Here is a 14,161-nt window from a genome sequence, read left to right on the forward strand (position 1 = left end):
ATTTGTTCTGAAAAGGTTCATAAAAAAATCTTTAGAGTTTTGTTATCCATAAAAAACAGCACAATGCATAGTTTCAAAGATTTAATGATAGGCTATGAGTTTTTTAATTTTATATTTTTGTTGAGGGATGAAATAGAATTGAAACAAAAACACGTTTGCTGTAACACTAGTTAACTTCATGGTTTTTGGCCTCCCAGGGTGTCTACGCACCCCGTTTTTCACCTCCCTCACCTCCAGAACATCTCTGCAGGCCAAAATTGTTGGCCTTACCTTCCAGTTCTAGCCTGTGGGGCTCGTGAAGGTAAGTCCTGCGCTCGGCCAAAGGGTGGGGGCCAGTGAGTGGGCAGGGAGATGTGGGCAGGGAGATGTGGGCAGGGAGATGTGGGCAGGGCAGCCTCATGGGCCGGATTAATGGCTTTGGTGGGCTGTATGCGGCCTATGGGCCATAGTTTGAGGACCGTTGTCCTATCTAGAAGATCTGTAGAATCTTCCATGACATTGATAAAGTATCACCATATCCAACCGCTCCCAAAGAAGGAATCAGCTGTGCAAGTGTCTATTCTTTCTTGCAAGAATAGCCAAATGGATTTGGGGCATAATGCCCAGAGATAGCACTGAGGTTCAGGACAGTCCCACAGAACACTTGCTGAGGGAACTGGAGCTGAGCAGAATGTCAACCTTGCCCATTTCACCCCAAAAATTGTCCTCAGTGCACACTAGATTGTCCTTTAAAGTAATGATCGACTGGTTACATGGATCTTATTGCTAACATGGATCTTATTGCTGTTCCAACAGCCATTTTGCTGTGCTTCTTTTCTTTCTTGGAGCTAGAGGAAATTCTCTCATAAACTGTGCTATCTTTTACATTTCTTTGCAGCAAACACAAATACGACTAGGAAATTATATCTTATTATATGAAAACAAAAAGTAAAACTTTTTTTTATTATCTCATTTTTCCTTAATTATCCAAATCACAATTCATTTTTTTCTGTTTCATGGAAAAAGTCTACAAGGGGTTTCCAGTCAGCAATAAAGATATTGTCTTTGCTCTAATCAAGGAAGGAAGTCTAACAATCTCTACAAGTTCCATCATCTTCACCAACTACTCCTCTATTGTGGATGATGTTGAACCTTTTCACTTTTGAACCTACATACTGTATAAAAACAACATTTATGATATTTTTCAAACTGTTTATCCATTAGTCCCCCCCAAAAAAAACTCTGGTTTCAAGTGTACATGCCTTTAAAATCTTCTGAATTAGTAAATATATTTGTATCAAAAAATGTTTGACTTTATTTCATGTCCAACAAACATGATAAAATGTGTTTGGTTATGATGATAAAATGTCCCACCAACCTGCTAGGTTGTGATGGGAAGGGAAAAAAACAACACCTTTACACTGGAATATCTAAACTTCCATGGCTTAGGACCAGGCTATTTACGAGACCGCCTTCTGCCACCGATAGCCTCCCAACGACCTGTGTGCTCCCACAGAGCGGGCCTGCTCCGGGTGCCATCAGCCAAACAGTGCGGGCTGGTGACCCCCAGGGGGAGAGCCTTCTCTGTGGCAGCACCGACCCTATGGAATGAGTTACCTCCTGGGTTACGCCAACTTCCCGACCTCTATACCTTCAAGCGGGAACTGAAGACTCTGCTATTCAATCAGGCGGGACTAGCCTAAATATTATTTTAATTTGATATTTTAGTTTAACTTAGTTTTAATTGAATTTTAAACTATTAATTTATTTATAATTTTATAGTTTAGGGTTTTATATCGGTCGTTTGACCATTTTAGTTTTAAATTGGCCGGTTAAATATTTAATTTTAAATGTATTTTAAATTTATTGTGTTCCTATGTGTTTTAATAAGGCTGTACACCGCCCTGAGTCCTTCGGGAGAAGGGCGGTCTAGAAATCTAATAAATAAATAAATAAATAAATAAACTTCTTCCAGCTCCCTCAAAAGGCTGGCACTGAAGTAAGAGGTGGCGTTGGGAGGACGTGTCTTCTACAACCCAGTGAAAAAGCTCTTTCTGCCATGGTGACAAGGATGCATGAAAAATTCTCAAGCAAACATGCCCACCACTACACGGTTAATAATTAGTCATTCACTGCTGAAAGGGACGGGCCTTATAAACGGGCGCACAACTGTTAGCTTTAGAGTTCCTAATCCCGTTCCACAGGCTCGGTTGCAGGAAAGCTCGGAGTAGTTTTAAAAAAAAAATCCAAAACGTTCAGTGAGAAAATTATGCACCATTGTAGTTGCCAACTTCACCTGGCTTCAGCCTAAAACAGAACAGACTTTTTGCTTTCACTAATGGGCACTGCCCGTTTTTGCAACGGATGACAAAAGACTGGACGACCCGCTGTATCCCGTAAGAAATCATAGCCAACGGCACTCATTAAAGGCAATTCCCACTGCGGCTAAGCCCAATAGTTCAGTGTGATAAAAATAGGATCGCCATCGTCCGGTGACGGATATGGCACAAGGAGAATTCAGCCCGCTGTGAACCCAAATAATTGATTTCCATTATGAAGCGTGCTCTATGACAGGGATCTCCAACCTTGGTCCCTTTAAGACTTGTGAACTTCAACTCCCAGAGTTCCTCGGCCAGCTTCGCTGGCTGAGGGACTCTGGGAGTTGAAGTCCACAAGTCTTAAAGGACCAAGGTTGGAGACCCCTGCTCTATGAGGCACTGCGCGCGCACAACCAGCCCGGCGCTCTTTACTATCACTCCAACCCCAATCAAACTCAGCTTCTCTAGCCCCGCCCATCCGCCTTGTCTCTGAAAAGCCGCCTATCGGAAAGCGCCTTTTCTTCCCGCCTTCGCCCGAATCATAGAGATAGGAAAATGTGTAAGTCTATCAACAGGACGGGGAGTATTATTCCGTTCAGGTGAAAGGTCAACAGGAAAGCTTTGCTCGAGGAAAGAGACTGCGCGTGACGTACTTCCTGGCCTTTTCTTTTGCAAGTTTGGCGGGCGCACGTGTTGCCCCCGAATAATTTTTGCCGACGCAGCCGCCCCTCGCCTGGCCGGGTTGCTATGGTGAGTAAAGAAGGGGAGACGGCGCGATCGGAAGGTCCCGGGCTCCGGGTGATGCATCTGGGAGCGCGGTTTCGAAAGAGCCTCTTCTTGGCTGCAGTATTGGCAGGGTGCTGTGGGTTAATGTCTCTTCCCCCGCCCACCGACTTCTCAGATTAATAGGCGTTTATCCCAACAGATGCGTTGGGGTAGAGTTCTTATCACTCCTAGCTGAATGGACCCACCACGCTGGGAAAATCTATTCGGCACAGTACCGAGCTAGATATGGACTATCCGGGTCTTTGCAGATTGCTAGTTTTCTGTATGTGGGGTGTGGGGTGTCTGTGCATCTGGTGCGGGGGGGAAGAATGGGCTCTATGGACATTGCAACTTTTATTTACACTATGCGGGAACATGCATACATACATTTTATTTATTTATTTAGCATATTTATATAGCCATGATTCTGGGCAGTGCACAAACAATAACAATCTCAAAACAACCGAGCATAATTAGAATAAAAAAGCAAAACCAAGATTTCGGGAGAACAAGAGTCACTGGAATTATACCTTGCGTGAAATCTTTGAGGTTGATGAAGAAGCTGTGCCTGGACTAACCTCATGGGGGTGGAGTTGTGGAATGGAATGATGTTCCCAAGGCCACAACAGAAAAGGCATGTTGCCTGTTTCCCATCAGATGGAACTCCTTTGGAGATGGGACCCATAGCATATCCCACCTGGATGATTAAAAATAAGATTCCTAGTGTTAGGATGCCTTCTGACAACTATATGGCTTGAATACTGTGTATGTTCTTGTCTCGTTAAAGCTTAAAAGCCAATAAAATAAGGTCAGTTAATGATGTAATCAACTCATTCATGGTCTGGATAGTATTATGGTGCTGGAACCGCAGTATGAAGTGATTAGTGAAAGACGTAAGGTAGAGAAAACAACACATCTTTGTAAAGTTGGCTCTAGGATTTACTAAGTAAGGTAAAGCAGCATATAATTATGCTCATGACTTTGTACAACTTTAAAAGAGAATTAGATATTTTTAAAATACCCATCACAGATTTGGCTGCTTTCAGAATGATTGCACTGTAATTTCCATAATCTTTAGCACAACTCTGGAAAATGTCCCAAATAATGAGACAATAGATTATCTTATGGTGTCATAAGAATAAAAATTGCTTATATGGCATTTATAGAATTAAAGGTATATTTTGTCAACAGTTTTTAAAATGCTATAATCTTTTTCTTAAACTTGTAATTGATAAATTTTAGCAATCAAACTAATCAGGATAAGAGTTTGATCTAACAGTGTGTGTGTTTGGGGGTATTTTTATTTTATTGTCTGTGCAGAGTTTGCCTCTCAATCCAAAGCCATTTCTAAATGGGCTAACTGGGAAGCCAGTAATGGTGAAATTGAAGTGGGGAATGGAATACAAGGGCTATCTTGTATCGGTTGATGGATACATGAATATGCAGGTAAGTCAAAAAAATATCCACGTTATCCAACTGGTGAAAATATAGAGAGAAGATACTACTTCTGTGCTGTATCTAAGCACAATAAGAGATTAGTTTTGAGCAAATAAATTGAGGCTTAATGCAATGCAAATATAGCGTTGAATTATATGAATCCATAAAAAACAAAATGCAAAGTCCAATTATTAAGTTCAGCAATAAGGTTAATTTCTATATTTTATTGAACAGGGTTCAATAAAGAATTTCCCCCCCTTCGCTAAACCGGGCGTGGGCATGGCCAGCGCGTGACATATCCCGCCCATGGCCTGGGAGTTTGACAGCCCTGGTATATAGGGAAGGAGAGAAATGTCAACACTGATCAGGAGGAGCTCTCTGCAATCAGCTGATGTGCTTCCTTCCGCTTCATTTACTAATGAATTCATTTACCATCCTTTTTTTTTCTCTCCCTGCCACCTGATACCACTGAAGTATCTCTTGATCACGATATGTGTCAGTTAAGGAACTGTGTAATGGTACATACATACATACATATATACATACATACGTATGTATGTGTATGTATGTGTGTGTGTATGTATGTATATATATATATATATATGTATATATGTTTTCTGAGGTTTTCACGGGTGTTTGTATGTAGGTCTTTGGTTGTTCGGGTTTTCTCCCGTGTAAAATTGGAAGTGTCTTGGCGACGTTTCGACGAAGTCTCATTCGTCATCTTCAGGCTTCAGCTTCGTGCTGAAGCACAAATTGCTCCCAGAAGCACGAAGCTGAAGCCTGAAGATGACGAATGAGACTTCGTCAAAACGTCACCAAGACACTTCCAATTTTACACGGGAGAAAACCCGAACAACCAAAGACCTACACACATATATATATCATATGCATTATATATATATATAATGCATATGATAGACTCCTTGTAAGATTTCAGAAATCAGTTACCGTATATACTCAAATATAAGCCGATCCGAGTATAAGCCGAGGTCCCCAATTTTACCCCAAAAAACTGGGGTAAACTGGGGACTCGAGTATAAGCCGAGGGAGGGAAATGAGGCAGCTACCGGTCAGGGAAAGCCTCCCTCCCTCAGCCGAGAAGGCTGGCGGCTCCCCCGCCCCGCCCTCTCACTGCACCGGCAGGGCTTCCCCCCGCTAATGCAAAAGCCCGCCAAGTTTGCTCCATCCGGTATAATGTGAAAAAAAGAGAAAAAAAAAACTCGAGTATAAGCCGTATATACTCGAGTATAAGCCGAGGGGACGTTTTTCAGCACAAAAAACGTGCTGAAAAACTCGGCTTATACTCGAGTATATACGGTAATACTTTGAGAACCACCAATTTAAAATGTTAAATGTTTGAACTTCGATTAAATTTTAAGTATGGATTGTAGAAAATGTTCTCTAAAAGGAATACATGTAACTCTCCTATCCAGTAATACTCATTTCTGTTCGTAAAGCTTGCCAATACCGAAGAATATATTGATGGTGCATTGTCGGGACATCTTGGTGAAGTTCTGATAAGGTAAATTCTGCATGTAACTGAGTGGGTTAAAATGAAATACTGTGGTAAGAATGATTGAAGTGCTGGATGAAGGCAGAGAGAGACAAGTTAAAATTCATAGGAGGAAATTTATTAGAAAATATTGTGCCAATTGCTACCTTGCCAGATGTACATTGCATCTACCTTGCCAAATCATTGTGAAAATGAGAGGAGCTCTCCATATGATATGCCTTGAATTCTTTTTTGAGTTATAAATCTAACAAATAACCTTTATCAACTACAGGTCAGGTTATGACCACTGATTCAGCAATTGTTCAGACATAGCTGAATGAGAGGGACTTAAGGTTGCTCTGTGAAACAGGCATCATAGCATCCACACAGTTTGGAAACTTGACAACATGTAATTACAGTTTGGAAACTTGACAACCATCTTGCCGTTATGATGGTTGAAGCATCTAATGGTCATGTGATCATTATTTGCAACCTTCCCTGCTGGCTTCCAACAAGCAAAGTCCATGAGAAAGCTGGCAGGAGGTTGTCAGTCACTCCTACTCTTACTGCTTTTTCATCTGTGCTCCATAGCACTTTCCCCACCCGCCCACATGCTTGCCCGTACCTACCTGCCTGCACCCTTGGCATCTGCCTGCCCAAAGCTTTCACCTTCAACTTTCACCCATTGGCCTGTTTGCCTGGGACTTGTATCTCTTCTCACATTGCAATCGTGAGGTCCTCACTTAATAATCCACATGGTCCTGAAATTGACAGTGGCAACCAGGAGTGTTGGAAATGCTGTTTGTAAACAATCATGTGATGGTATGCTTTACAACCACATTGCTTAGTGACAGAAATTCCAGTTCCTGTTGCCATCATAATCTGAGGACTACCTGTGTAGTACTTGGAACAAGTAGCCCTTGACTTACAACCATTTGTTTAGGGACCATTCGAAGTTGCAATGGCACTGAAAAAAGTGAAATAACAATTTTTCACACTTAGAACTGTTGCAGCATCCCCATTGTCACTTACACAAAATTCAGATGGTTGCAGTGTCCCAGCATTTTGCAACCTTCTGATGAGCAAAGTCAACGGGGAAACCAAATTCACTTAAGAATTGTGTTACTAACTTAACAACTGCAGTGATTCATTTATCCGTAGTAGTAAAGGTTGTAAAATGGGGCAAAACTCACTTAAAAAGTGTCTTGGTTAACAATGGGCTCCATTGTGGACATCAGTTGACAAGTACCTATATTGGAAAAAGTGCATTAATCAAATATCTTAGTGCTATAATAAAGTTTTCATTTTAAATCTTCTGTTAAGTTGCCAAATGCAATTTAGTTACATGATTCTCCTTGAACAATCAAAATAAACTTCCTTCCTCTCTCCTGAATTTCCTTTGCACCTCCACGTGCTCCATCCCCCAAGATTTTAATGACAGATGAAAATGGAAGGCATAGGTCTGGGAAAGCAGAATAGTAGAAAGCTCTTTTGCACAAGCCAAAGTTTACTTGTTTCACAATTTCATTCGTTATATAGCACTGTTTCTTTAGTGTATTTGACAGTTATAGAAAAATATATTAAAATAATGATACAAATTCAATAAAAAGCAGTTTTAATATTAAACACAACACCAAATACAGAATCAAAATTGCTTGAATGCAAACCAGCTATAGAAAACAGTCTTTTTTTAAAAAATTCATGTGAACTACAGCAAAAATAACTTTTATCTTTTTATTGCCAGGTGCAACAATGTCCTATATATAAGGGGTGTAGAAGAAGAAGAAGAAGATGGAGAAATGAGAGAATAATGTTGGAAAATCTTGTGTTTTTTTAATGTGTAAAATATATATATTTAGTTGTAGCTTTTGAAAAAAATTCATGTTTTGTAACATTTCATTTTGGGGGGCAGAAAAATACATATGTCTGAAAGAAACAGTCAATATGAAAGATGAACCACAAATATAAAAACTGGGTTTGTTTAGCCTTACTACAAATATTTTAAAGTAAATGGGATTAGATGTAGTCCATCACCATTTACTTTATATGACTTACTAAGCTAGGAGCAAGATCTATAACTAGTACAAAAATACACTTTACCAAAAAAAACCTCAAGTAAAATAGTAATCATCTTCACTTCTTGTAGTTGCATCTGTAGCTTGTTCTGCTTCGTGCTTAGTCGTTGGAGGCTGTGAGCGGTACACTAGTTTTCTTCCCATCTAAAACAAAGCCAAAAAATATAAAACCTTCATAAGCATGGACTTTTAAAATCAGCCTTAGTTTTCCTGTTAAAGTTCCCATTACATAGTCTTTCACTTATATTTTATACAAATGTAGAAACACTTGAAATGGATGCCTATAGGCAGATCTACTTAGAACAAAACTAGCAGACAACACACACACATTCCAAAGTTGCTTGGTTCTTGTGAGGGGGGGGGAGGTGAAGCCTTTTTTGTCTGGGAACCCAGTAAAGTCATATCACTGGACATCTTCCATCACTCCTTGAATTTGGCACACCTGAACGTATATTTAAATGCTTTGCAGGAAAGAGTTTTGGCAATGTTTGTATAATTTTTTTCATTTTTGTGACATTACTGAAAACAATTGATTAATGATTAATTTGGCCCCATTAATGATTAATTTGGCCCCATTAATATGGATATGTATCTTAAGGCTAGATATTGTTAAATATCCTATTTTGATTGAAATTATGTTGTGGCTAGGATTGCTCCAGAAACTAGGTGTCTGCACATTTTGTTATGGAATTTATGATGAAGAAACTATTAAAAAGTTCTTTTAGACAGTCATGGTCTATATTATTATTTATTTTATAATATCCCCAATCCTTCAGAATTGAAATCGGAATTAAAACCAATAATATAAAAATAATTTAAGCTCTGATTTAAATATGATTTTAATTGTTGAATTCAGAATGCCATCCAAAGATTAGCAGCTGTGATAATTTCTCCTGTGTGAGCAGAGAAAGAAATGCAAAAAAGTTATTTTCCCAAGTGGCATGACCCCAGTAACCTCTATAGAGGTTTATAGAGGTTTAAAATAATGATTAGCCCTTGTAGTTTTCCTGGAACAGATGGATCCTCAGTGCACTGTTTTCCAGAGAGACATAATGGAATTTTTTAATTCTTCAAAACATTAATCTGGCAGCTAAATTATGTGCCAGTTTTAAGTTTCTGAAGTAGTTATAAAGGCATGAAAATTAACTTGTGCAAATACAGTTGCAAGTTCACTTTTGATGAACTTATCTTACCTTGATGAACGTATCTTTTCTTTTATGTACACTGAGAGCATATGCACTAAGACAAATTCCTTGTGTCCAATCACACTTGGCCAATGAAAATTCTATTTTATTCTATTCTATATACTCATTTTTTAGTGTAGATAAACACATTGTTGCATCAGTTGGTATGTTACTAGATTGTACTATACTATGTAATGACAAAACTATACTGTTGGATTCGTCCAATTTCAACCTAATCTGGATGTGTGAGCTTCAATTCCCCAATTTCCCCAACTAGCATAGTTCTTGATGGCAATTCAGGGTTTTGAAGTCCAAATGGCTAAAGGGAGTCACATTGAGAAAAATAGGTAAAACTTTTCTCTCATGTATATGTGTATGAAGGGGAGTATTCCTTTTGGAAAAATGTTCTCACACACTGAATTAATAAACTAACTTTTGGATTAAGCGGTTTTGCTGCTTAATTTCTTTGGCACAAGAAATTTTAGATACATGGAAAATTTTGTTATGTGAACACAACACATGTACCATAGTTAACAAAACCCAATTTCCTGAGTTTGGACAAAATTGCTAATGAATTTAAAGTGGAAGAACAAGCTGAATTCAGTTAGGTGCTTGTGTTCAAGTATTTGCCTGAATATATGGAGAGTTTAAAGTGAATCAAGAAATGGTAAGTACACGGCCTGCCCTAATCTCTGGCTAATGTCCGTGTTCAGATGGAAGCTCTGAAATTGAATTGTAGTGCTTGAACACGAGTGGCTACTACAACTGTCAACACAGTCCAGGATCTTCCTTTATCAGGTCCTGGATCACACAGAGACCTGAACTGAAAGTGAGAATATAAAATATAAGACCAATAGGGCTGCATACATTATGTATAGCCCAATTCTTTGAATCATTTTTCATACAAAAAACCTACAAAATTTCTAAAGTTTTGCTCTAAGGACACAGTTCTGGAAGCTGAATGTCAGGATTAGAGTGCCTTTTAAAGATAGGGCTCACTTCCCTTTAATGAATATATTTGCAGGTTGAAGTGTGGATTGGTGCTACTTAGCTATGCAGCATCTATGATAAGGACAGCCTGTACTGACTTTGGCAAAGCATAGTGCATCTTTACTGGGAGGGGTACATCATAACACGCACAACAGAAGCTTATGCACATGCGCAGATCACTTATGACGTCCAGGTCAGTGGATGGAGCCTCCCACAGCTTTTACTACCGGTGCTATAGAACTGATCCAAACCAGGGGCAACCCACCACTGATGTGGGTAGACAATGTTGCTACATTGGCTAACCCTGTTTTTACAGTGCATCTGTTTAAGGCAATCTTTCACCAAATACTTATAAATCTTATTAAAAAATGGTGACCACTGCTAAATTATATTGTGAGATGACTCTGTACATAGGAACATGTATCTGTCCTTAAATGGGTGGCATACGTAATTCATAAGAATAGGCATAATTTCTAAGAATAGGCATAATTACTTAGATATAGCATAAGATGCTAGTAATTTTTTTTACTACAAATAGCTAGTTTAGGCTTTGACGAAGTAGCTAGGCAAGCATCTATCATTCGGCACAATCCAAGAACAGATCTCTAAAGCATGACTACCAACCCTTTTCTTTGGTTCTGCAATTGCTCTCTCAAGAGCAAGCTTCAGCCGTTCTTCCTGAATTCTTCTGAGTTCTTTCAATTTGTCTTCACGTATCCTTCAAGAACGGAAAAAGGGAAGACTTTGAAAATGAAAAGTTTATTCTCTAAAGAAAGCTTCCTTTTTTAAAAAATATTCCCCGATTTTATTTTATTTTGTTTAAATCTGAAGAACTCAGCATTATTTCAGTGAGGGGGAAAAACATGTCAGATCAGAGAATGAGAGAGGGTCATAGCAACTTATTGGAAACCTGAGCGGACAGTCCCCTGCCTATGTGAGGGATTGCACTTTGAGCTCTTCTTTGCTCCAGTCAAAGGAAATCTCAATGCCTTTTCTTCATGCCTTCTGGATACAGCTTCAATTGGTGCCACAAGGTTTCCTTCTAATGAAAACTACTTAGGACTTCATCCTTATACTGTATAATTACATCAATTATAAATCTGTTTTGCCCCTAAGAAAATGCTACCTCTGTTCATTTTAGAAGACAAAGCTGAGTGTCCAAATGGACAAGAATAATATTTTATAACAGGAACTCCCACAAATATTGTCCCACTAGATGGGAAATCTTATGCATTATATTGGTGGGAAAGAACTCTTATTAGTTCACATAATCCACAACCCCACCCCCCCAATTTCAATGCTATAGGATGAACATTCTGGATTTTTTAATCACAGACTATTTTTGCTACTTTAGGAGATATTTTTGGTTTGCATTGGTTTTTTTATTTCTAAATCCTCTAAACATTCTCTGACCTTTAATGGAGGCTCCATATTTAGATTATCACTTATTTGTAATGCAACAAATATAATCTTTCATTATATCACCAATCGTGTTGTGGTTCTTGGAAATAATCTTTCTTTCTGTCCATATTCTCTATCACTTGTATAATTTCAGCATTGCTGACTGCTATTCTCTGTAGTTTGACTGATCTCTTCAGACATATCCATTATTCTGTAGCTGTTCACCCCAACTTTGCTCATACACTTTTTGTTTTACTGTAAAGGGGGCCTTAGGGATTCTGAAAGCATCCAGCAAACAAAAATTATTGATTCTTTCTGAAGCTGTCTACTTTTTAAGTCAAAAGCTGGACACATTACCAGTCTTGATATTGGTTAAAAATGGTGTTGGAATTCAGAGTTAAAATTATGTTAATTGATTAGATTATATTTTGGCAAATTCTTACCTTTGTCGCCTTTCTTTTGCTCTAAGCTTTTCAGTGACTTCAATGATCTCAAGATACTCTTTTGGAAGTATTTCAAACATCTCACAGAGTTCTGCAACCCGCATTTCTATTTTTTTTAACATTTGAAATGAGGTCATGCTGGATACTTCATGTGTCCCACAGCAAACGGTGTATACTTCTGCTACTTTTTTATTAAGTGCATCCAGTATTTTATTCTTATGATTTAAAGAAGAAAATTAATATCATTAAGTACCCTTAACCTTAGGAATGGAATACAGATTATATTTTAGTAAATAAATACATAAACAAAATGAGACAAATTCTGAGGTTATATTAGAAAACATGAATCAAAGCTTACAGTGAAATATTAAAGCTAAATACTAGAGGTAAACATTTCCCAAATTTAGAGTAAGAATTATATAATTTTGAACATTGCTAAAAGGGAAGAAAATAATGTATAAGCAAAATGATATTTGTTCAGTGAACAAGACCTAACAATACAAAGTTGGCAACATACACTGTTCAAATTCAAATGGATAAATGTTAAAAAGGTAAATGCAGTTTGGTGGTCAAAAAGGCATAAAACCAATGTGGATGCAAACACAAATGTAAGAACCCAATGCACATAGGAAGAAGAGGTATTCTGTTCAAGGTTAAAACATCCTGGTCTTTGGTGGCCCATCATGAATTCACGGAAACAGTTTCAATGTTGGGATTGGCTGTTCTGACCACTTGGAACTGTGAAGTGGGGATTGAGATCATCCATTTTAAGGTCTGGCTCTTCTGGTAAAGCTGGAAAAAGTTATTAAGGGAAGCAGTAGATAGAATTCTGTGCTGATTGCTAAAACAGCTCAAGAAGGGTCCAGCAAAAAGGAAAAAGCCCATGCAAGACAGCAGAAGAAGCCTCTGTTCCTACACAGGATGTCTGGTAAGGATTTGAAGAGAATAATTCCACATATAAGAAATGGAAAGGCGTACACACCACCAAGGAAGAGTATCTACAGAGAGCAAAGAACCAAAGAGATAACTGTCAAAAAATCAATAAAGAATATTTATTTATTATTTATTTATCAGCTCATTTTATAGCTGCTGCTCAACACACTGAATTGAGCAAAGGATTCTGGCAAGAATAAAAAAGGACTTGATTATATATGGTCAAAATAAAAAAGAAAATTGGTATACAAGCTACACTGAAGGGGTTATATTAAAAGGATATTGGAAATAATTAAAAACAATTGCTTTTGAAATAGTAATTGATTACAACCACAGTATTGGTCAAAATTACAATGTGGCTGCTAAATAGTCTAATGCACTTTTATATTAATACAAATACAGATTCTTAATCACATGTTGAGAGCTAGCTGGGTTGTAGCTGTTTAAAGGCTAGAAATCAGGAGGCTGTAAGACACCTCCTCCAGAAAGCCATTCTGGAAGACTTTGGGTCAGTCATTCTCTCTCAGCCCTAGGAAGAATGAAGGGCAACTTGCACTTCTGAAAGTATTGCAAAGAAAACTGCAAGGACTTATTTTTTATTTTTATTTATTTATTTTGTCACAACAGTATATATAAGCATAAGCATGAAATAACTATATAATATATAAGCATATATATAAGCATAAGTACTTATATACTTAATAACTATATATAAGCATATATATAAGCATAAGTACTTATATACTTAATAACTATATTAATTGGATATAATGAAAGGGAACATTAGTACAGGAACGGTAGGACGTTTGTGCTCTTATGCACGCCCCTTACAGACCTCTTAGGAATGGGGAGAGGTCAATAGTAGACAGTTTTTGGTTAAAGCTTTGGGGATTTTGGGAAGAGACCACAGAGTCAGGTAGTATATTCCAGGCATTAACAACTCTGTTACTGAAGTCATATTTTCTGCAATCAAGATTGGAGTGGTTAACATTAAGCTTAAATCTATTGTGTGCTCGTGTATTGTTGCGATTGAAGCTGAAGTAATCTTCAACAGGAAGGACATTGTAATAGATGATTCTATGACTTAAACTCAGGTCATGTTGAAGCAGTGGAGTTCTAAGTTTTCTAAACCCAGGATTTC

At 38.1% G+C, this 14,161-nt stretch overlaps 2 protein-coding genes across 2 annotated transcripts in view; one reads left to right on the forward strand and one right to left on the reverse strand.

The window, feature by feature from the left end:
* Nucleotides 1–2,889: 2,889 nt before the first annotated feature.
* Nucleotides 2,890–8,799, forward strand: SNRPF (small nuclear ribonucleoprotein polypeptide F). The gene is made up of 4 exons (XM_058191426.1): nucleotides 2,890–3,047; nucleotides 4,383–4,508; nucleotides 5,960–6,024; nucleotides 7,739–8,799. The coding sequence occupies exons 1-4, from the start codon at nucleotides 3,045–3,047 to the stop codon at nucleotides 7,803–7,805; spliced, it is 261 nt and encodes an 86-aa protein (XP_058047409.1). The 5' UTR covers nucleotides 2,890–3,044; the 3' UTR covers nucleotides 7,806–8,799.
* CCDC38 (coiled-coil domain containing 38) overlaps nucleotides 8,106–14,161 on the reverse strand; it is a 29,985-nt gene continuing 23,929 nt past the window's right edge. Inside the window, exons 14-16 of the mRNA XM_058191658.1 lie at nucleotides 12,088–12,302; nucleotides 10,868–10,961; nucleotides 8,106–8,213 (exon numbers count right to left, since the gene is read on the reverse strand). Of these exons, the coding sequence (XP_058047641.1) occupies nucleotides 8,106–8,213; nucleotides 10,868–10,961; nucleotides 12,088–12,302 (417 nt within the window). The remainder of the gene's footprint in view (nucleotides 8,214–10,867; nucleotides 10,962–12,087; nucleotides 12,303–14,161) is intronic.

The sequence above is a fragment of the Ahaetulla prasina genome, chromosome 7 (assembly GCF_028640845.1).
Source record: "Ahaetulla prasina isolate Xishuangbanna chromosome 7, ASM2864084v1, whole genome shotgun sequence".
Taxonomy (NCBI): domain Eukaryota; kingdom Metazoa; phylum Chordata; class Lepidosauria; order Squamata; family Colubridae; genus Ahaetulla; species Ahaetulla prasina.